Source organism: Acipenser ruthenus, chromosome 18 (assembly GCF_902713425.1).
Source record: "Acipenser ruthenus chromosome 18, fAciRut3.2 maternal haplotype, whole genome shotgun sequence".
Lineage (NCBI taxonomy): Eukaryota > Metazoa > Chordata > Actinopteri > Acipenseriformes > Acipenseridae > Acipenser > Acipenser ruthenus.
In genome coordinates, this window is record NC_081206.1 from 11403421 (window position 1) to 11428058 (window position 24638).

A 24638-nucleotide genomic window follows, 5' to 3' on the forward strand; every position below is an offset into this window, starting at 1 on the left:
TTAAGCCTTGATAAATAAAACACAAATGTTTATTTACATAAATATTTCCAAATACTGATCTTCCACATAGAGGACAAATTATATACAGTGATGGTAGGGTTGAAAGAACTTCCTTAGAATGTGACATTCAGTTTGAATGAAGAAACAAACATTCCAGATGCGTATGTACAGCAGGGTCTAAGCTTGCAAGCCCAAGGTTCTCAAAATTCCCATCAAATGGCACAAAAGGCAGAAGAGAGTCACCCTCTTCAAGTTCAACTTAGAACCGGCCTCCTATACTGCATTACGTGACAATACAGTTTGTAAGAAAATACCCAGGTAAAAACTCAAGAAAAGAAAGTGATTTATTTTAACCCTAAATCAGATTGACCAGAAGTAACCCTATGCGACTATGACTCCAGAGGAATTGTATTTAGAAGGATATTAAACTAAAAACAAACATTGTCTTTTGGCTTAAACAGCAGTCCGTGGTAGAAAATCATTTTTCAAGCACAACGTTTAATGAATATTGTGCTCTTTTTTTATTATGTTAAAACTAACTACAGGTTTCCCATATTTCTAACAGTGTAAGTGAACAGCATTTTCAAAGACAGTATCTGTTTGAGCTGTTAATTATTTTGGTGTTGCTTTTCTTTACCTAAATGGCAGTCAAGTTTCCAAGTAAACCAGCATCAACTTTGGTTAGGCTACACGTGCTAATTGAAGTGACCGAAGGTGAGCAGCAGTTTAAAAAAAAAGACAGGAAAAATAATACAAGGTAAAAAACCAATAGATTTACCTTCGATTAAATTGCGCAAAAAATAAAGATACTGTCTATAAAGATTGCTTTTGTTACAACAAATGAGGTTAAGTGGGATTACTAAGATTCATATTTTATATATATTTATATATGTATATATCTCACAACTGTCAAATCCATGGAACCCGTGTATATCTAGAACATACAAAAAATTCAAGTAAAAAAAAAAAAAGAATTGTATTAATTTAGCCATTTTAGTTTCATCGAACTTAGAAATCCACAAGCAAAACTGTTCAGAGGTGCTGTCCCAGAAATCCCTTCTGCTTCCAAACCCCGTTAAAAAAAGGGTAGGCAAGGAGACTGCCGCTCTGGCAATGGAACTGGGAAAGGAACTGACATCACTGCTGGGCTCCGGCTGCCACTGGTGTCCCCAGGGCACTGGCAGCAGAAATGATGGGCGAGCCAGCCATCGGGCCGAGAGGGGAGGAGGTTGGCATTGCAGAAATCCCTGGACAAGATACAAAACAGAGTGGTTTAAATCCACTCACAACTTCAACCCAACAGGGCATGTTTACACAAGGTGTGGCTTCAGCTACAAAATCATTTCATACATTTCACCGTCGTGCAATTCCCCTGACTATAGATCTCAATGCGCTAAACGTATTCTCATTTTAAAACATCCATGCTGGTCAAAGCATCTTACTGGCTTCAAAGCATGTCAGTCATTAGGGGAAGGGGCTGGTTGGTTACTTACAAGACAAAGCCCTGAAAGGGTGGGGCCAGGTCGAACCTCGCACCAGATACCATGGCGTGAACCGTATGAATTATTGAGACCTGTCCAGTGAATGGATGTGCATGACGTGAAACGTATGAATTATTGAGGCCTGTCCAGTGAATGGATGTGCATGGCGTGAACCGTATGAATTATTGAGACCTGTACAGTGAATGGATATGCATGATGTGAACCGTATGAATTATTGTTTTAAATTTAAATCCAGGTTGGCTATAACATGCGTTTCTTTCAGAGACTAACAAGCGGAAGTGAAGTGGAATGAAGCTGTTAAAGAGCTCCAGCACAAGGAGGACGGTGCTTACCTGACATCATGCTGGCTGAACTGACAGGGGTGCTACCCGGGCCCCCCATTCGGGACTGCTCTTTCACTATGGGGTCTGCAAAGACAACAGCACAGCATCATCCACACCGCTCACATCTCATTGAATGTTATAGGAGCCAGCACAGCTTCATCCGCACCGCTCACATCTCATTGAATGTTATAGGAGCCAAGCTTTCATGGCACTGGACTTACAGCACAGCACATTCTTATACTATACAGACAGTGCTTACAAAGTCATAATGGACCCGGTGCTGTAAATCAGACAACTAATTTCATTTAGTGAGGCTTCCATAGTTTCCTTTTACTATTAAATAACATTTATTTTCATACTGCCTTTTATTTTATACAGGCATTTAAATGTAGAGGAAGGGCCACTTTGAACAATTAAGGGGAAGCAGAAAAGGACATTGTCACCTCCACTGTGACCCCCAGAGGAGTGAGAGCAGCCATCTATTAGAAGATCATTGACAAGAAGTACGTAACATCCACCCCCATTGGCATGGCTGTAAATTCAATTGCAGCTCTCAGTACGATACAGACGATGATCACAACATAAAACAGGATGCACAGAGTGCTGTAGATGATACAGACGATGATCACGACATAGAACAGGATGCACAGAGTGCTGTAGATGATACAGACGATGATCACGACATAGAACAGGATGCACAGAGTGCTGTAGATGATACAGACGATGATCACGACATAGAACAGGATGCACAGAGTGCTGTAGATGATACAGACGATGATCACGACATAGAACAGGATGCACAGAGTGCTGTAGATGATACAGACGATGATCACGACATAGAACAGGATGCAAAGAGTGCTATAGAAGAGGCAAGCTGGATAAGCAGCTCTCCAGATAAATACGCACATGGAAGTGTGACACAGATGAACAGATGTATGAACAGACAGAAAGAGATAGCAATAAACTTGCCAAGTAAAGTTTCATGACAACTGGATAACCGCTTTGGATATGTATGACATACTCCGGTCTCTTTTTGGACATACCCCTGTGTTTCAGAAGCAGAGCGCAGTGCAGTTACATACTCACAGTAGTAAGGATGGTTCTATCTCTTCTATTCACCCCTGTGTTTCAGAAGCAGGGCGCAGTGCAGTTACATACTCACAGTAGTAAGGGTGGTTCTATCTCTTCTATTCACCCCTGTGTTTCAGAAGCAGGGCGCAGTGCAGTTACATACTCACAGTAGTAAGGGTGGTTCTATCTCTTCTATTCACCCCTGTGTTTCAGAAGCAGGGCGCAGTGCAGTTATATACTCACAGTAGTAAGGGTGGTCCATAGCCTCCCGCGCAGTGAGCCTTGCTTGGTGGTCGTATCGGAGCAGCTTATCCAGGAAATCCAGAGCCTCGGGGCTGATTAAGTGCTGGTTCTCACTGTGAACAAAGCGCTCCCATCGCTTACGAGAATGCCTGGGAAACGAATCAGCAAGCACGCAAGAGAAATCAACCAGCAAGTTACAGGTTTGCCAAACTCAGAAGACACAGCCCCACTTTCTATGATTCCCAGCAGCTGTTCAGGATGATCTTTGTTTCAGTGATTAAGAGTAGTGTCTTATTAGAAGAAGCGTTTCACAGTTCTCCTACACAAGATGACCCAGCGTACACAAGCATGCCAGTAACACACATTCCCCCATTGCCACGGCTGTGAATTCAACGTTAGAGCCTGAGTGTGACATATAGCAGATACCGTACAGAATAGTACGGAATTAGAAATGGCAAAACACACCCCTTCACACTACTCTACAGCACTGTACACACCCCTTCACACTACTGTACAGCACTGTACACACCCCTTCACACTACTGTACAGCACTGTACACACACCCCTTCACACTACTGTACAGCACTGTACACACACCCCTTCACACTACTGTACAGCACTGTACACACACCCCTTCACACTACTCTACAGCACTGTACACACCCCTTCACACTACTGTACAGCACTGTACACACACCCATTCACACTACTGTACAGCACTGTACACACACCCCTCCACACTACTGTACAGCACTGTACACACACCCCTTCACTGTACTGTACACACACCCCCTCACACTACTGTACAGCACCGTATACGCCACACACACAAGCAGCTTCAGGTTTCAAAGAAAGAGGAAGCACTCACCTCCCTAAGATGTCATTAAACCGCGGTTCCAATTCAATATTGTACTTGTCAATGTAATCATACAGATCTTCAGTGCCCAAGACTTTGGCTATTCTCACCAACTGAGGAGAGAAGTAACATTGTAGACAATTATATAAAGGTGTTCTGTGCCAAACTTTCAAGTCAAAGATTTCCTTTAACACTCCTGTCTATCCTCTGATAACGAGGTCACAGAAAGGGTCAAACTATAAAGAACTCTTTCAAATATGTTGGCGTGTTCTACAATTCTCCTGGTATGCAACTGCTGTGTTATGAGATTTACTGAGGTATAGTGCTTACCATCAGTGCTTAAATATTTAAACACTGCTTGAAATGTGCACACAAAACTCTCAGGATTTCTGAACACCATTTTGATGAAATGTGTTCATGACAAGAAGGCATGTTAAGAGACTTCCAGTTGAACATTTGTCATTTAATTCATTTTCTTTATTATTATTATTATTATTATTATTATTATTATTATTATTATTATTATTATTATTATTATTATTATTTATTTACTTATTTCTTAGCAGATGCCTTTATCCAGGGCGACTTACAAGATAGCACATTATTTACATACAATTACCCATTTATACAGTTGGGTTTTTACTGGAGCAATCTAGGTTAAGTACCTTGCTCAAGGGTACAGCAGCAGTGTCCCCCACCTGGGATTGAACCCACGACCCTCCGGTCCAGAGTCCTAACCACTACTCCACACTGCAGCCCTTTAGTATTTGATATTTACCTCTCCCTCCCCCGCACCCCCTCCTGCTCCAACCCCTACACCCACTACATCCCCTACTAACTCGCCCTCCCTCTCCACCTTCTTGCCCCTCTCAGACTCTGACCTCTCCTCCCGGCTCCAGGGTCACAAACCCACCACGTGTGCCTTGGACCCCCTCCCCACTCACCTCTTTCAAGCTGCTGCTCCTGCTCTACTCCCCTTCATCTCCTCCCTCCTCAACACCTCTCTACTTTCTGGCATCTTCCCCTCTGCCTTCAAAAAAGCCTCTATCACTCCCCTCCTCAAAAAACCTACCCTCGACCCCACCTCCCTCCAGAGCTACCGTCCTGTCTCCCTCCTACCCTTCCTCTCCAAAACCCTCGAGCGGACTGTACACCGCCAGCTCTCTGCTTTCCTGTCCAACCACTCTCTGCTTGACCCTCTCCAATCTGGCTTCCGCTCTGCTCACTCCACTGAAACCGCCCTTCTGTCTGTCACCAACTCACTTAAGTGTGCCCGAGCTGCCTCTCTCTCCTCTGTCCTAATTCTCCACGACCTCTCTGCTGCCTTTGACACTGTTGATCACTCTATTCTACTATCATCTCTTGCTGACCTGGGGATCTCTGGCACTGCTCTGGCCTGGTTCTCCTCCTACCTCTCCAACCGCACTTACCAGGTAACCTGGCGTGGAGCAACCTCCACACCTCACCCTCTCTTAACTGGAGTCCCCCAAGGGTCAGTCTTGGGTCCTCTCCTGTTCTCTCTCTACACCCGCTCCCTGGGCCCCCTCATCGCATCCTATGGTTTCTCATACCATTTCTATGCTGATGATGCTCAGATTTTCCTCTCCTTCCCCACTTCTGACTCCACCATCTCCTCCCGTATCTCTACCTGTCTGTCTGCTATTTCCTCCTGGATGCACTCGCATCACCTCAAACTCAACCTCTCTAAATCTGACCTCCTTTTCTTTCCCTCCTCCTCCCCCTCCTCTGATCTCTCTATCTCTGTTCCTCTGGAATCTACCACACTCTCTCCCTCTTCCTCAGCTAAGAACCTTGGAGTCACCCTGGACCCCTGCCTCTCTTATTCCCAGCACATCTCCACTCTGGCACGCACTTGCAGATTCTTCCTGAGCAACATCCGAAGAATCCGACCCTTCCTCACCAACTATGCTACCCAGCTCCTGGTCCAGGCCCTGGTACTCTCCCGCCTAGACTACTGCAACTCCCTCCTGGCTGGCCTCCCTGCGTCCGCCACCCGTCCGCTCCAGCTCATCCAGAACTCTGCTGCTCGCCTGGTGTTCTCTCTACCTCGCTTCGCCCACGCTACTCCACTACTCCGCTCGCTCCACTGGCTCCCGATCACCGCTCGCATCCAGTTCAAGACTCTTGTACTAGCCTACAGATGCCTTGATCAGACTGCACCCAGCTACCTCCAGACCCTCATCTCTCCCTACACCCCCACTCGACCTCTCCGCTCCGCCTGCACTAGAAGACTGGTTCTACCTCCGCTACGCTCCCCTGCCTCCCGAGCCCGCTCCTTCTCCACCCTTGCTCCGCAGTGGTGGAACGACCTTCCTACAGATGTCAGGACTGCCCAGTCCCTGACCACATTCCGGCGCCTCCTTAAGACTCACCTCTTCAAACAGCACCTGTAGAACTCCTCTGTTGTATCCTGGGACACTATCACCCTTCATTTAAATATGCTTTATTTTGCTCTTATCTGCCCCCTATTTTACTGCATTTAATCCTGTACCTCAGAATATTGTAATCTGCCAAGTGTTTAATCTGTAGTATTTTGTACTTAATCATATCCTGATGTAACTATCACTATTTAATCATATCCTGATGTAACTTTCACTATTATCTGCTGTATTATTGAATTGTGGTTTGTCACACTTGAGAATTATTGTATTTCTTGTTCTTATTGTATGACTTATATTGTAACACTTGAATGTATTTGTATTTGCTTGCGATTGTAAGTCGCCCTGGATAAGGGCGTCTGCTAAGAAATAAATAATAATAATAATAATAATATTTGGCCTGGTTTAGATCATTAAAGTCCATTCTCTCGATCCCCTGATTCAGGCCCCCATCCTGGCCAGAGAAGCAGTACCTGATCGTAGTTGTCGTGTCCGTGGAAGAACGGCTCCTTTCTGAAGATCATGCTGGCCAACATGCAGCCCAAACTCCACATGTCCAAGCTGTAGTCGTACATCTACAACAGAGAAGAGGTGCACAAAATTCACATCTGAACCCAAGTCTGACAATTGTGACTGCCCACAACAAACTGTAAAAAGATGAATGAAATCAAGCTGTAACATACAACCACAGCTGTACAGACAGTATACACATTAACCTGTGTTAAAGAAGGTCCTTATGTAACAGGACTGAGGCTGGGTGTGAAAGGACAACCCCACGCACCACAAGCATCTAAACCACGGACCTGGACAGAATCTGTAACAGCAGTGTATCACACAACACTGACCGGTACACTTAGCAAGCCTCATTACAATCGGACTTCCTGCTGTGTAAAATTATAAATTATTATTATTATTTTATTATTATTTATTTCTTAGCTGACGCCCTTATCCAGGGCGACTTACAATTGTTACAAGATATTGCATTATTTTTTACATACAATTACCCATTTATACAGTTGGGTTTTTACTGAAGCAATCTAGGTAAAGTACCTTGCTCAAGGGTACAGCAGCAGTGTCCCCATCGGGGATTGAACCCACGACCCTCCGGTCAAGAGTCCAGAGCCCTAACCACTACTCCACACTGCTTCAATTATTAATAATGTGAAACTATGACACAGATGGAAGTACAGCCTCCTCCATTATAGCCCAATTAACAGGGATAATCAGAGCATCTTAAAGTAGATTGACGTCTGCACCTGTAAAAAAAACAAGTGTGCAAGTAAGGACAGACGTCTCCATACATCCCTAGAGTCTGATTCTCTCAAAAACTTATACAAAACTGTCCTCACCATGTTTCTCGAGACATTTGTTGAATGAAAGTGCTTTTCGTGTTTTTGCTGGGTTTCAAGCATGTTCGAAAAGGAAACATCAGTCTTCAAGTAAGCCAACCCATATTGCATTGTGCGATTTACCCTGCAAATCCATACTGGATTATGTGATTTACCCTGCAAACCCATATTCCACTGGGAGGACTGTCCTGCTTACCTGGTAGTCTACAAGGAGCTCTGGACCCTTGAAATAGCGCGAGGCGACTCGCACATTGTAATCCTGTCCAGGGTGGTAGAACTCAGCCAGACCCCAGTCAATCAGCCTCAGCTACAAAAGAAACAGAAAGCATGTCAGTCATATACACTCTGCCACGGCCGTCCATTCAAAACCAGAGTCACCAGGCATGACCGTGACGTTCATCAACAGTATGTACAGAATACTAGAGAGGAAGAATTAGCACCGACGTGTTTAATCACAATCTGATCACTCTTTGGATACATGTAACAATGTAAGTGTGACATGCATACGGATGGATGAATCCCCATACCCTCCTCGATATCTAGATCATGTTTCATGACAACGGGATGAGCTGTTCTCCAGATATATGCAAGCGTGTGACACGTACAGTACAACCGCCTTCACTACATCCCTTTGAGAAGGGATTTCATCAGCTGAAACATGGCAAATCCGGACAGACAAGCAGTTCCCATTGTACATCCCCTGGTACTGGGACGAACATGGCTTTCACGTTTAAATATTCTTTCAAAACTGAAACCACTATTCAAATATGCTTTCATTCAGATTTACCTAGAAAAAATATTCCATGTTAGTGGGATCAAAACAAATCTGATACCCATGAAATGACTTAAGAGGAGAGAAATACTTCTGTGCTGTACAATGCATAATTTATTGCAGACCTTATTTATGCATTGGTTTTGCATCATATGTTTGCTATAAATGATGCTACATGAATGAAAATGAAAATTCAATGTTGCCCCCCTGCACTCAAAGCCCTGCCGAGGGCCCCCCCTGCACCTCAAAGCCCTGCCCAGGGCCCCCCCTGCACCTCAAAGCCCTGCCCAGGGCCCCCCCTGCACCTCAAAGCCCTGCCCAGGGCCCCCCCTGCACCTCAAAGCCCTGCCCAGGGCCCCCCCTGCACCTCAAAGCCCTGCCCAGGGCCCCCCCTGCACCTCAAAGCCCTGCCCAGGGCCCCCCCTGCACCTCAAAGCCCTGCCCAGGGCCCCCCCTGCACCTCAAAGCCCTGCCCAGGGCCCCCCCTGCACCTCAAAGCCCTGCCCAGGGCCCCCCCTGCACCTCAAAGCCCTGCCCAGGGCCCCCCCTGCACCTCAAAGCCCTGCCCAGGGCCCCCCCTGCACCTCAAAGCCCCGCCCAGGGCCCCCCCTGCACCTCAAAGCCCCGCCCAGGGCCCCCCCTGCACCTCAAAGCCCCGCCCAGGGCCCCCCCTGCACCTCAAAGCCCTGCCCAGGGCCCCCCTGCACCTCAAAGCCCTGCCCAGGGCCCCCTGCTCTGGAAGAATCCATGGTTATCCATGCAGGGAATTGTTTATCATGTAATTGGATGTATCCGTACTTTCCTGTGTTCATGGTCGATCATGACGTTGTGAGGTTTCACATCTCTGTGCATGATTCCCATACTGTGGCAATAGTCAAGAGCCTGGAAAAGAATCAGTACCAAAGAGTTTAAAAAAGAAACCAAATACAAGTAAGAGAAGTCTTCTGTATAAATACAGCAAACAGTTGTGTTCAAGGGGCTCTGTGGAAGCGCTAGTCTGCAGAAGACCAATGTTACAATACATTTATTTAAATCATTTTTAAATAGTGCTGGGGCAAACACGGGTTACTCTTGTTTGAACAGTCCTTCAATTTTTAATACACCCCATTAGCGATTAAAGAAGATAATTGTTTTTAAGACTTCATTCATGCATTGGTTTCCTCAGATCCAGTCATTTATAAATTATGTAATATGAACGATTACAAACATGGTCATTTCGCAGCGAATACATTTCACATAGTGTTAGTTTGAATATTCATCCCAGCACTAAAAAAATATTTTAATTAGGTATTATTGTTACGATGACCCAACAGATGAACTAGCACAGCATCTATGCAGCAGCTCCAGAGGGAACAGCTCATATCTTTCTGTATAAAACCCTTTAGCATGGCTTGGCTTCTGGTATTTATATACATGCACAGAACAAACTGAGTTCAATACATGTTCTAATGCAGTATTCAGTGTGTAAGTGAAATGATCTTTGTGAAGTGCTGTGGTTTGATATATTGTGAACACACTATCCTCCCAGTGTTCCAGAACCCCTGCCGTGCTCACACCTTTTCTGTCCCATGTTGTCTGTTTCAACATAATCCTGATAGTTTTGAGACTTTTTTGCCTCCTTTACTTGGGAAAGTTCATCAGGGGTAAGATTTTTTTCTTCAAACATCGCAGTGTATCCAATTCATGCTCCCTCCTGCAACAATGCTGATTTTCTGTTCCCACAACACGCCACACATTCCAGTGACCAGCATTGTTGCAGGAGGGAGTATAATCTGGATACACTGCAATCCTTACAAGATCATTTCTTCTCCTGGCCAGTGCTCTTGATAAATGTTGAGAAATGTATTGCCAATTTATGACCCATGATGTGCAATTAAAAACTGTATAAGTGGGCAACGTGTTAACACTGTGATCCGACGAACAGACAGGACACAGCGACGGTAATGTAATGCGTTTCCTAGAAACTTTACAGGGTGTTCTGAACAGACAGGACACAGCGACGGTAATGTAAGGCGTTTCCTAGAAACTTTACAGGGTGTTACAAGTAAGGGAGTGTGAAAATAGAAAACATACCTTTAGGATCTCGTACATGTAGAATCGTATGTCATAGTCTGTTAAAGTCTGATACAACTGCTGTTGAGAAGACACAAAACACAAGTCACTCACAGTTCAGTGCTTCACATATCTAGTTAGTCTGCTTTTTGGCACAATGGTTACCTTAGTATGTTGATACACACTCCCAAAACGAGGGATGCAAGTCTGTTATGATCGAAACTTTCAGCTTTCCACTTCTTAAGATGTATTTTGTTTAACAAAACGTTTAAGTTAGGATACACAGTGTTTGCGTATGAAGACAGCCCTAGACATCTGAACACCCAGATTAAGTATGAAGTCACAGTTATCCCTACCCAGGGCAGTCAGAATAAATCAGGCAAATCTGGTCATAGAACTGATTTGATGCTTGTCTACAGCCGTTCCTGCAGTATTGTATCTAGAACTGGGATGCTGGCTCTAACATTGCTTTTTGTGAGAAAGCAGCAGAACTTTAAGCTGAGATTTGAAGACTGTGAAAGTCTCGACAGATCCACCATCGAATATTTCTTGTTTTTCATTACAAGATTTAACTTTACATTCATTTGAATTCCATGACAGAATGACTGGGCGAATTGCACTGCTCCAAATTACAGCAAATTCATTTAATCTCGCTTAGTATTTATACATTGATGTCAGCACAGTTATTCCCTGAATGCAGCTGTTAAGTATAGTTAAACATTTCAATTCCATGCATTATGAACAGAAGTGCTGTGGTTCTCTTCCTCGTGAGGATACAGCTCCCTGGGGGCTGGTCTGGGACTCTATGAATGCTCATGGTGTATGCTGGAGGTCTTTAAAACAGCACGCTGACATTTAAAAAAGAAAACTGTACCTTGAAGTCTGTGTTGTTCACATGTTCAAAAACCAATGCAGGTGTCCTGGACTGAGAAAATAAATCCTCAGGTTACTTCATGGTACATTTGTAGGTGTTTAGTTGTATTTATTCAACATGTTTGCCTGTTCTCCCTAGACTACTCTCACAAATATTAGTTAAACATTCAAACTGCTAGACCTGGCTTATAAAGTACAAGTCTAACAGCAAGCAGCTTGACGTTTCATATACATATTTTCGACACTTGTTTTGCAATGACTCAAAATGGTTTACTGTGTGTTTTTGGTAAGTCTGTTACATTGCAATGACTCAAATGGTTTACAGTGTATGTTTCTGGTAAGTCTGTTACAAGTCTGAGTTCAGGAGCAGCCAGAGAGACATGCTGTCGAGACTCGATCAGCCCCTGTGTTTTCAAGTACGAACCAGCACCACCTGGTGATCTGCCACTTTGAATCAGGCTTCCTTTCATTTTTCTGGTTATACACTGTGCTCTAGATGGTGCTGCGCTTACTAATAGAAGCACACTGATAGCTGATCTGTCCCACAATGCTTACTAATAGAAGCACACTGATAGCTGATCTATCCCACAATGCTTACTATTAGAAGCACACTGACAGCTGATCTATCCCACATTACTAGTCTATGCCTGGCAACTAGAAGAAAACAGCTGCCCCAGAACACAGTCGCATGAACACAGACTTTTAAAATAAAGAAATAGGGATGGGAATCTAGAGATTCATCACTTAATAAAAAAGTGATCTCCAAATATTGACCACGCTATAGGTAAATGTGTGCATCCTGGTACCTGTCCTATAGGTCCCAATTGCAGATCAGAGTGAAACAGAGCAGTTTATCACTTGTATGCACTGGATTTCAAATAATTACATCTCCCAGATTAAAGAATACAAAACAAGCCAAGAGCTATTTGACCAGGAGAGGTGATAACATTGCTTGTGTTCATTTTAAAGCCTGGGCGAGCACTCCTTTAACTTCGTATTGTACAAGTGCTTGTATCTGGACTTGCTCAGGAGCCTGCACACTGTCCCAGGTTCAGTTTAAGAGCAGTTGAAGGAGATCCTCACCACGGGGTCTTTGACGATGTCGAGGAGATTGATTATATTGGGACCGCCTCGCAGGTTCTCCAGGATCTTAATCTCCCTCTTAATTTTCTTCTTTTTTACTGGCTGTAAAAAGAAAGGATTTCTCATATCAGCAAAAGCATGTGCTGTTCACAATAGGTGTAGATCTGGTAGAGAATGCACACCCAGGCTAGTCTCAGCCCCCGAATGAACAATCTCACTGAAATCTGGCTTTTAGTCTGTTTTCTGTTTGGATTGAATGTGTGTGTGTGTGTGTGTGTGTGTCTATATATATATATATATAAAAAAACTATGGCATGTAGTAGTTTAAAACAAAAAAAAGTGTGTCTGTGTTTATATGTATATCGATACACAGACAGAGATTTTTGTAAACTACTACATGCCAGGGAGTTTAAATGTTCATAAAAATGTACCAAAATGCACATCCCTGGAGTTTAACCTTTGTGTTACCATGTATATTTGATGGATGGGACGCAAAATTTGGGGCATGTGCGTTTCAGGAAGGCACAAACAGAAAAGCTAGCACGGCCTCGGAGGTGAGAGTGTACTTTCTCATGCACTCTTTATCTGACGAGCCTGACTTGCTTCACTGGCACTGGCCTGACATAGTAAACAGTGCACAAGAAATAAAATACACTCAACTTGATTAGGAGGTAGCCACTGAACACTGAGAAACATACAACACTTCCATTCATTCACTGGGAGTACCAATACTTATATAAAGTATCCCAGATCACAGGGTGATTTTTATACTCCAGTGTAGAATTACAAAGGCCTACAGACAGCAGCCTGGAGGATATCAAGAGCACATTTGTATGTAACTGAAATATAATTATGCCAGATTGATTCTTTACAAACCGGTTGTACCTTCAAGTAACATAGTAAGTCATTTAGCGCCATCTACTGGGTTGCACTCCGTGAAATACATCATCACAGCTGTGTAGCCTTGGGTGTATCCAGAGAGGTTCAATAACAGAAGTACCTGACTCTGTGACATTACACAACTGTGAGACAAGACTATGCAAGCTCTGAAGCATTGGACTACTAAAACAAACTGCTCTGAGCATGCAATCTGTATCTGGACTCTCGAGGCCGCGTCTGGACTCTCGAGGCCGCGTCTGGACTGGTTTACACAGGTAGATTACCAATTGAATTATTAATTTGTGTACAGATAAGCAGTATTGCCATTGCACACGTTGCTTCCTATATAAATATTCAGTCCAATCTGCTTGGGTTCTGATATTTGGAAGTGCAGATCAAAGACAAAACTGGGTGGAATACCACAATCAACACTGATCTTTTCAAAGGACATTTTTTGCTCAAATATTAAAAAGTGTAAAGTCAACAACAATAGAGCAGAATATATAGAGCACATCCCTTAGACTCGAGCTGGTAATATTACTGGAATATATAGTTCTGTGCACACTAGCTTACACTTTACAGACACTCCCCTGCTGTGCATTGGAAATGTACCAATTCAATAACCTGTATGTTTTAGTACTACAGTGGCATGGTTTTCTTTTTTTATCAGTCTTACCTTTAGTATTTTCACCACTACTTTCTCATTGTTTGTGATGTTTATTGCTTCAAACACTTCGCTGTATTTGCCTCGACCCAGTTTACGAACCAACTGGTAATCATCTTGATTTCTGAAATAAAAATAAATGAATAAAACAGCCATCAGATCACCATATTGCACATGTGGATACTATGTGTGCAGAAAGCCAGCCACAGAACAGCCCCTGTACATTTCAAATTCTCCTTGACTAGTTGAAATAGGCAGGGCTGGCAGGGGCGATCTAGCCCAATTGGTCAGCTGTTATGAAAAACTAGTGTTGGTACAAACATGTTTTTTTCACTAATATTTTACAGTAACAGTACTCGACAGTTTCTAATGGTGGCTTTTTCTAACTGGTGCAACGACCAAGAAATTAAACTGAAACTTTTACCGTTTTCACACTGGGACTGTAAAGTGGTGTTGAGTGTGCACTGAATTAAGACTCGCAACCTGCTTTCTTCACACTTCCCTCTGAGTGCGACTGACTGCTGGACCAGCTAATCCACCTCCTGCCTGAGGTAGTTTCAAATCCACATGAATTACTACTAGAGTCATTTGACCCTGCATTAGTGTGTGTAAAAAAAACTAAGCCACGTTTTAAAAAAATGCAACATACTTTTTCAGTTGCGCCTGTGTCCTGCATGTAAAGATTAACATTACACAAGCGCACATCAAAGAACTGCACTGCAGAGTCAACTCCAGCTTTAGTGTGATTACACCGAGGAAAAACTAAACCGCATCAAACCTGGGATTAGCTTCCAGTGTGAACAGAACAGGGAGCAAATTCACATTAACTAGTCCCGGATCTGACTGCCAGATTCAACTCATTTTGCTCAAGTGTGAAAACAGTATTACTCCCCTAAACTCCTGAAGAGCCCTGTCACGTGTTAATGTCAACTCACCCCCACTCCACGACGTGCGACTCATAGTCCCAGTACTCCCGGGGGCGGTGCGTGTTCACATCCGTGTAAACTCTAGACCTGCTCGGCACGGGGCCCGACATGTCAGACAGCTTGACAGAGGAGGAGGAGCGAGGGGCAGGAGTGAAGACGATGGGGGGCGGAGCGAGCTCCCACTGCCGATCTGCACACACACCTGGGGGGCTGGCCTGGGGGGCCTGTGCTGTACAGCTGTAAGCAAGCAAACACACAACCACAATGTTAGAGCTACTGCACTGAAGCCTGTATTGGTTAGTAGATTAAATTATTGAACCTGTGTGTAAACTGCCTATAGAAAAAATAGATTTGATTCAGTATTAGTCATTTTATATTTATTTGTTTATTGTCACTTGCAGTACTCGTGTCAGAACCAGTCCTTTTGACTGCTATAGTTAGATTCATATTGCATGCACATGTAATAAATGTACAGCCAGCTCCAATAGGCGCCTAACCCAGGGGGCAGAAGGGCATGTGCCACCCCACTTTGAATATGGGGGGGGGGGGGGGGTCAAACTATATGCCCCCTCACTTTTGTATTATACCTTGTTGTGTTTGGCATTGGACTGTGCTTAAAATATAGAAATGGTAAAGTATTCAGAGGATGGGCCACATTTATAAACAATCACAATAAACGTGGCTAACGTTAACAAACAGTAAGAAAAGATGACGTTAAGCGAATGTGAACTCGGCAGGCGGTCAGGAGAGACGACGGCACAAATATGAATCCTTAAACATACGCATAGATTTACTCGCAAAAATATCTGAAGGAAGAGAGAGTACAGACCATTATTAAAAGAATAGAAGGTAAGGAAGAGAAAGTAAATTAAATAATGTTGCGTCTAGAATTAAATGAGGTTAATGTTGCCGTGGGGCCATGAACAAGTTCAAGTTCAATTCCCACCTTTATCTTATTTAACTTAGATTAAGCAGTAGTAAATATATCAAAAAGTGGCCTTTCACAAGCCTAATTTTACTTTAGTGAAAAAGTTGGCTACAATTATTTTTTCATTAAAAACTTGTAACTTGTTCTTTGCTGATATTAATGCTCAGCTTTCATATCAAAACTTGAGTACTTACTAATAATTGAAACTCGTTTAATAATAAACATTTAGGTATATTATGTCCCTGAATTCCTGTAAAAATGTAGAAATAAATGCCGACTGATTTCAGTCTATCATCGACTGCATTGGTCTGGGGCAGGTAGATTTCACATACTTGGCGCATCCATTTTCTTTTTTTTTTTTTTTTATAAATTTAGTCGTCGCCAATTATTTTTACCCCGGTTTTCACCCCAATTTAGCATGCCCAATTATTATCTGTATCCCCGGCTCACCGCTCGCAACCCCCCCGCCGACTCAGGAAACGGAGGCTGGAACACGCGTCCTCCGAAACGTGCTCCTTCCAAGCCGTAATTTTTCGCACTGCAGATCCACAGCAATGCTCCCAGACCTATAGTGCCGGAGGACAACACAGATCTGGCGGCTCCGCTGCAGAGCCACAGGCGCCCTATCGGCCACAGGGGTCGCTGATGCGCGGTGAGCCGTGGATTCCCCTGCCGACCTAAGCCCTCCCTACCCGGGCAATGCTCAGCCAATTGTGCGCCGCCCCCTAGGAACTCTCGGTCACGGTCAGCTGTGACATAGCCTGGATTCGAACCAGCGATCTCCAGGCTATAGAGCACATCCTGCGAGGAGCGCCTTTACTGGATGCGCCACTCGGGAGCCCCCTGGCGCATCCATTTTTATTTACTTTGGTGCCTGAGGATACAGGAAGTGGGAGTGCTGTCAGTGTAGCCAGACTCACAATTGTACTCTTGTTAACGTACGAGCAGTGTATGGTTGATCTGCACTGCCTGTAATATTGTCATGAATCAGCCGTTTCAACCAATGAGCATTGCCGTGTGAGTGTGGGTGCTTATTGTTTCAACCTATCAGCACCAAGCATTGCCCTGCTATAGGAAGCATTTACTTTGAGAGTCTCATAGCTCAGCAATGTCTGATGATAAAACGTGGAACTGTAGCATCCAGCACATTTAAAACAAAGCTGAGCAAGGAACATTTTAACTGGTAACATACATATCAATATATCTATCAATAAACAATCTTATAATATTTTGTATATGTTATTCTTTGTGTTTGTTTAGCACTTCCCTTTAATAAGCTGCATATTGGAATTACAGGTACTGTATAACATTGTGCAGATATACCACTGGTACTACTTGTGGAATGTCCAATTATGTTTTTTCTCTTCACCGCAGTGGGTCCCCACACAGCATAGATGTTCTGAGGGTGTGTGAGCGTCCTCCGATCTCACAAGCCTAAAGCCAGAATCGCTTTTACGCCGAGCAATCCAAAGCAGAGGTGGGCGGGGCTACCAATCCCAGAGAACAGAGACCAGCCCTGCCTCTTATCCACTCTCAATGTGCTCGGTGTCTGGCCAGCAGGGTTCGCTGTTGCGCGACGAGGAGAAAAGGGTCCCTGCCGGTTTCCCACCCCCCATCCCAGTAGCCAATGTAATGCCCCCTTCGGAGTCCCCAGCAAAGTTCGGCCTCTTTGCACAACCCGGACGTGAACCGACGCCATCCAAGCTGTGTGACTCGTCCTGCGCTCCCCGCGGCAGCGCTTTAACTGGATGAGCCACTCGGGGACCCCTGCTCCCCCTTTTAAACAAAGTTAGGCACCCCTGCCAGCTCTACCTATATTCTCTATCATTTAAAAGTTTAATCACAATCAGATCAACTCTATTTTAGCTATGTAAACTTGTGGGTATGACACTCCGTTAACTAAAGCACAAGGCCCGGGGGTGCAATCTTGCTCCCAGAACAGTTTATTTATCCAGTCTTCCAAAGACAATCCCCCTGTTATTTTTCTGGCTTAATCCTGGTTCATACTTCTGTCCCAGATGACTGCAATCCGTCAGCTGGAAAAGCTGTGCAGTTTCACAGCTGTGTGCAGAATCCAAAGCCTATGGAGTTTGAAAATATAAAAGGCAGCCTCTCAAATGGTTTATGACCTATTACCAATAAACATAAGTCAAAGCTGCTTAAGAAATAAATAGGTGACCGCTTTTATCTTTGTGGAGAATGTTAAGCACTCTCCAATATCCTATTTTATTACATTTTAAAAGGATCAATTTGGACCAGTTTCTCAAAGCACAATAATCCCTATCAAACTTAGTAAAGGTTTAACTTTCTAAAGCTGAGGAGCAAAATAAATATTCACCTACTGTACCTACCCAACATGCAAGAATGGCTGCATGTTTCATACAAATACAAAACATTTGCGATTCCAAAATCATTTCAAGCAATTTGATTATTGGTTCCAGCCAAGCCGGTTCAGTGGGTGTGGATAACTGTACAAAAGGGCAGCCCACATCAGCACAGCCTTATTGAACCCCTGTTCCACTAGGAGCCGGTTCAGTGGGTGTGGATAACTGTACAACAGGGCAGCCCACGTCAGCACAGCCTTTTTGAACCCCTGTGTTCCACTGACTGATCAGCTGACATCACAGTCAACACAAGCACTTATCAGTAGCCAGGGTGCAGAAGTCTAAAAGGCTCACAGTTTATATCCTGGTTTGCAATGCAATAGGTAAACAGGACCCTTTTTTGACATTGAATAAATTAATATTATCCAGTAAGACCTCAGAAACTGGTATCATGGCAACTTCCCTTAATCCCAACCCCTTAACATGGAAATTACATTTTAGAACATTCATTTTTTTATAGAAATTACTCAAATGTAATTTTTTGATCAAGTCTGTTATGGTGCTTTGACTTGGGGAGTTCAGGATCTGCTCTTCAATTCTAGTTGCCTGCCCTAGATATCTGTAACGCACAAAAGATCAACCAAACCACCCACACAGAGTGCCATCTACCTGAAAACAGTGTACTGCCAGACAATCAAGAGTTCCCGTCCAAAGGGTTTACTTGTTGTATTGTGTCTGCACTGTGTGGTTCTGTTGCTTCAATTATACTGACAGAGGGAGCAGGTGACACATGATCAGAATGGAATGAGCACGCCTTTCTCTGGACAAGCTCCAAGATTTTAGCAACATGTTATTTATAACAGTCAGGACATTCTCCCTACTTCGGGTGTGGATCACACAGAAAATGTCACAATTTGATACTAGCGTACTAAAACACAACCGAGTCTGAATATCTTTGGTGCCACTGTTAGAAATGTTAATGACTAGAATGCAACAGAATGCAAAAAGCATGTCCAGCAAACTTCTCTCTCTAATAACCCTAATGAACGAGTGAATCAAGATCTGTTCAATATCAGGGTGCGAAATAACCGATGACACAGGTAGCAATTGCCGCAGTGCCCAGCACTAAAGCCATTTGTTAATGACGTGAAAACAGTTGGAGGGACGCTGTTAGACTGAGCTCAATAGGACCGCGCTTCCAGGAATTTTCAATCACACGTGTTCACTGGCAGTGTCACTGTGTGATCTTTCCATCTGTATGGCACCATGCTAACTCAAAAACGTTTAAAAAGAAAGGAAGAGGAGCTAAAACAGCAGTGAAGTGTTCTAGGATTTACCCGATGTTCAGGTAAGAAATGGGTGCACAACAATTCATCCCCGACAATAACAATAATATTAATGTGAACGTACAGTTGTCAAGTGCAGTACTGCAGAAAGGACGAGATTAGACAGAATGAAATTTAATTGTGACAGAACGGGATTAAAATTGGAATACTTTAAAATGCAACGGTGCAAGACACATTCTAACTCCTTTCAAGTATTCAGTGTATAAATTGCTAATTTATATCGACATTTCAATGACCGTTGCTGTTTTGTAATTCAGTGTTATTCCCCCCAAAACACCAACGCTAAAAATAAACACACAATAGGTAGAGAATTACTAGTTTTGCTCAAATCCTTACACCCAGAAAAGAATTGAGCAAGTAGCTATGAAAATGGTTCAAGCAGCAACTCCCTGCGTTAGGAAACGAGGAGAGATAACATAACAGTGAACGAAACAGTCTTGAAGTGGATCGGTTTCTGTTTCCATTTATTTTTGTGTGGTGCATTCACTACCTCACGCAGTTCTGTTTAACTAGTAAAACATGTGCTTTCACGAAAGGGGTTAGAATGTCTATGCTTAAAAACAGCACACCTTTTTTTCCCCTGAATCGGTGTCTACCAATGCACCATAACTAAGGCCCTGTGAAAATCGTGGAAATTCTTTAAAATTCACAGCAGTCACGGGTAAAGTATCGTACTTCGCGGAATGTGCACAGAAATGTGTTATAAATTACGTGTACAGATTATTATTTTTTTAAAACAGCATATATACATATAAAAGCACCGACATCAAAATGAACATCAAAAGTTATTCAAGCACTTTACAATAGCTTGTGAAACAGTGTTGTAATTAACAACCTGTAGGTAAAGTGTATCTGCAGGACAGCTTTCATTTCCAGTACGTCACCATTTAGGTCTTGCAAAACAAATAAAATGTGTAACCCATACTGATCACGTGCATCAGTTGACTCGTCAGTGACCACTGACAAGCAACCAGACTGTTTTACCAATTCCATAATCTCCTGCTTGTGATACTCGGCAACTTTAGTTAAGTATTCATGTCTCAGCTGGGCTGATGAAGGAATCATTCCACCGTTTGCTACACTGTCTGAAGAATTTCCCTAACTTTTGGTTGTCCAATTTTTCAAAAGGGATATTTGCGCAAACAAATGTATTACTTGTATTGTAACGCTTGAAATGTTTTTGCTTACGATTGTAAGTCGCCCTGGATAAGGGTGTCTGCTAAGAAATAAATAATAATAATAATAATAATAATAATAAACAAACGCCTCTGTCAGGTCCAAATTTAATAAGTGGACTTTTGGAATATGGAAGTCACCGTTTTTTGTTTCTTTGCAAGTAAAGCAGTCGCAGTACTGCTCTGGATTTCCACCTTTCTCTTTCGGTGAATACTTGAATCTAAATCAAATGCCTGCTTTACGTGATCTGCTGCAGACACATTTTTAGTCTTTTTAGAGACTTTCATTTTCTTGTTTAGTGTGTAGTATTTTAATTTCCCACTCAGACTGCATATAGTAACATGACAATCACTGCACAGCACTGTGTGCATGGCGAATATTACACACTGGCACATAGCAGAGCTGTACAGTTTCATTGATGTGATTTTTTTTGTATGAAATACAAATAATTATGAAATTATTTTTATTTCTTAAGAATATTGTAAAAACCACGGTATTAGGCTAATTTCATGATTTCCGTGCAGCCCGTGAAAACGCAATTTTCACAGGGCCTTAACCATAACAAAACTGTAACTCCTTTGCAACTGTAAATTAAGAACTGTGAACCTATATAAAGTCTCTCAAATGTAAACATGTAACATTATGTACTTCCAGCTGTTCATCATTGTGATTCAGAAACTTTCCATTGCCTGACCAAGTTTCTATTTAGAATTTTTTTTTTTTTTTCAGGTTTTGTAACAGCGGTTAGCAAACTACACTGCAGACCAAATAACTCATTTGACCACTATCGTTATTAAACTCCAGCCTTGGGTCTTTTTTTTCCCCCCCACTTTCCATTCACTGACATTGCTTATTTGTGATGTCGTATCACTGAAGCTGTATCTAAGCCTCTAGTCTAATGTATTAGTCAGTGGTGTGTGACCGAGTTTAATATAAAATACCCTGAATATTTGTTTTTTTTTCCAAGTTACCCTTTGTATTTTATCCATTATGAAAGTTTGTTGTTTTTAAATTTGATTTTTTCGTACCATTTTATTTTTACAATGAGTGACCTATATTTTATTTTTGTAACAATTAGTGTGTGAATCACTCAGAAAACATTGACTTGTGTTTGTTTGAATTACAATTTAATCAACATAATAGGCTCTCTGTATTTTTTTTTGTTGTTTTATAAATGAGTATAAAATCGCCCTTGGGTTGGATTTATGTTTTGTCTTTTTGCTCCCTGGAACCCTGAATCTTCATGCCCAATGGAGGCAATGCTGCCTTGCCCTTCGTGACCTGAACTTGACGCTCTGGAATAGTACTGAGACTTGTGTCTGAAAAGGGTCTGTATCACTGATACTGCTAAAACAATGACTGAGAATTACAGAATACAGCCGTACCAAATATTAAGACAACAACTCAAGTGTACTGTTTCTATAGAAACTTAGTCACATGACCTCAATATGGCACCCACATTGGGTCCTGGTCAATGTCAAGGTCACCAAAACATAGCAAGCAGGGTTTAAATAAACCTGCAAATATGAAGACTGACTGATGTGTCTGTGTGGGACCGACAGCTCTGTAAAAATACTGAAACAAAAGTTACTATTCTCGTATGAATCCACATTCAAACTGCCTGGTTAATCATATAAAGTGTACAGAATATGTCATTCGGAACCCACAAAGTCACAAGACCCCAATACAGCAGCCAGATTAAGTCACTAGTTATATTTCTGCCAGAGAAGGTTCTACACATTGAATACATGAACGCCATCTCTAATTATCAATTGGTTATATGAGAGTAAGCCCATGTATTCAGAAATCCTCCTAGTGGCTATACCTGTCTTTGACTTTCATGATGGAGAACTCCAATCACAGTCACCTTCAGAAGCACAGTAAACACAGCACTCCATGAACGCTCCGCACACAAGTACAACGCACAGGACAGAAAGCATGCTTAAACCCAAGAGAAACATTCAAAGAATCACTTCCCTTAGATCAAGCTCTGCTTACCACCGCAGTGTCACTTGAAGCATTTGCCATATCATTCTGAAGCTGAATGAATGCGATCCATTTCAAGAAACACACACACAAGACATGAATATGAAACAGTTATTCAGAACTAGAATAGAAGTTGTGTGTTTGGAAATATAAAAGTTACACACACACACACACACACACACACACACACACACCTCGCGCATGAGGAATACATTGTCCAAAAAGATGTACAAAAACAAATGTGACAGGTGGAAATGGTTTAGTGGGAGGCGATCTGGATGCGTGTTACTGGTCCACAGTAATCCTGCATGCAGCTTCCAGACACTAGTCTGTAGTGCTCAACACACCCTTCTTCATTCAAGAACCATCTGGTAAACTACAGTGAGCTATGTTGTGCTTTTGGTCTTGTATCACAATACAAATGAAACATCCCTCTATTACAATACAAGGGATCATGTTAAACCGAATCGTGATGAATCGTTACTCCCTTATAATGCCATTAGAGATGTGTAACGATTCATATCCACTGATGATCAGATTGCAGTTTGTACATCTGCATTAAACATTGTAGTCTATATATCAAATCTGGTTCAAACCCCTTACTGTACAGTATATAGTATGACTAGTTCAACTGGACAGAGTAGGGACAGGAGGCATTCATATTTTACTAGTTAGTGCAACAGAGCTGCAACTGCATGTGTGTACAGGGTGGCATTTGAATAAATGATTTGAAAACCAATTTCATTTTTCCACAAAAGTAATTTAAGCTCCTGCTTTGCTAACTTGCAGCATTAGGTAGTTATAAATGTCATAAAGTTTGGTTACGTGATTAAAGCATTGATCCTTTTGCTCCTGAACTATATAGAACTGATCTGATTAATGTTGTGTAGACAATAAATAACCCACCGTTCACAAACTGCCTGTACACTGTCACCCTCTTCTTGGCCTTTCTTCAATCTGATAATAAAAATCATTCTCTTTTCAGACAAATGTCAAACACTGCCCTGCTGTCTCATTACATGATTAACCACGGATAATGTCAAGTCCTGTTAAATATATTTCCATATACAGTACCACAATAACTGGAAAATACCTCCGCACCGAAATGATATTTATTTAACAAATACACGGTCGTATCGTGTCTGACCGGGTATTAGAACTAATGGACTGTATTTAGAAAAAAAATATCTTGGCCGTCTTACAATTTTCTTTTAGTACTCGTGCACGGGGGACTAGGCCGGACAATCTTTGTATGTACAGTTAATCCGTTCTATGCACATTGATCGGAGCAGAACAAAATGAACACACTACCCTTACAATATCAATGTAAGTTATACACCGGCGGTACAGCCTTCTTTTCTCAAACCCCGCTGCTATTACACCCATCCGCATCTGTCTGCCCCCTGATCTCCCAGCTGCTCAAACTGGCTGTCAATAGGGGTAAACCCTCATGTACCCCTGAGCTCACGGAGGTCTGTATGCTCTGCTGGCTGGATTAAATGGTTGCACATCGCTTGCACCCGTCATTGTGGAGAGTGAGAGACCACCTCGCCCTGGCTACCCCGGACCACACCCAGACGCGGTCCAGGAACCTCACCCGCCTCGGCCCGGGCGTTCTCTTTACCTCCTCCGGTTGCTCTCGGTGTCGGTTCCTCCGGTAAGGCGGCCGGTCCCGTCCCTGTCTCGCCGGTATCGACAGAGAAGCTATTTCTGCTGTATCAGAGACAATATGGCCGCGCCACACTCTCCCAGCCACACAGGAAACAGAGCGAGGGTGCCAAGGAAGCGGAAATGCAATGCAAGCGCAGTCATAAACAGCGCGCCGGAGAGGCTAGATCGGAAAACTATCTTCACCTCTAGTTTTTATATTCCAAGCTACCAGGACT

The 24638-nt window shown here is 42.9% G+C and overlaps 2 protein-coding genes across 6 annotated transcripts in view; one reads left to right on the top strand and one right to left on the bottom strand.

Moving 5' to 3' along the window:
• On the bottom strand, positions 1-24543 carry LOC117970024 (casein kinase II subunit alpha-like). 5 transcript variants are annotated; one of them, XM_058991212.1, is made up of 14 exons: positions 24377-24543; positions 15191-15229; positions 15002-15148; positions 14079-14190; positions 12524-12625; positions 11442-11492; positions 10589-10648; positions 9314-9397; positions 7940-8050; positions 6868-6969; positions 4008-4108; positions 3140-3288; positions 1835-1909; positions 1-1247 (listed from the first exon to the last, which is right to left on the bottom strand). In XM_058991212.1, the coding sequence occupies exons 3-14, from the start codon at positions 15100-15102 to the stop codon at positions 1138-1140; spliced, it is 1158 nt and encodes a 385-aa protein (XP_058847195.1). In that variant the 5' UTR covers positions 15103-15148; positions 15191-15229; positions 24377-24543; the 3' UTR covers positions 1-1137. The 5 variants fall into 5 exon arrangements, with proteins under 5 accessions (XP_058847195.1, XP_034773819.1, XP_034773816.1 ...); XM_034917928.2 differs by having other exon boundaries at positions 10589-10645; positions 15002-15229; XM_034917925.2 differs by having other exon boundaries at positions 15002-15229.
• The window catches only part of LOC131698709 (zona pellucida sperm-binding protein 3-like), a 177438-nt gene that overhangs the window by 52536 nt on the left and 100264 nt on the right, over positions 1-24638 (top strand). The gene's annotated exons all lie outside the window — the stretch shown is intronic.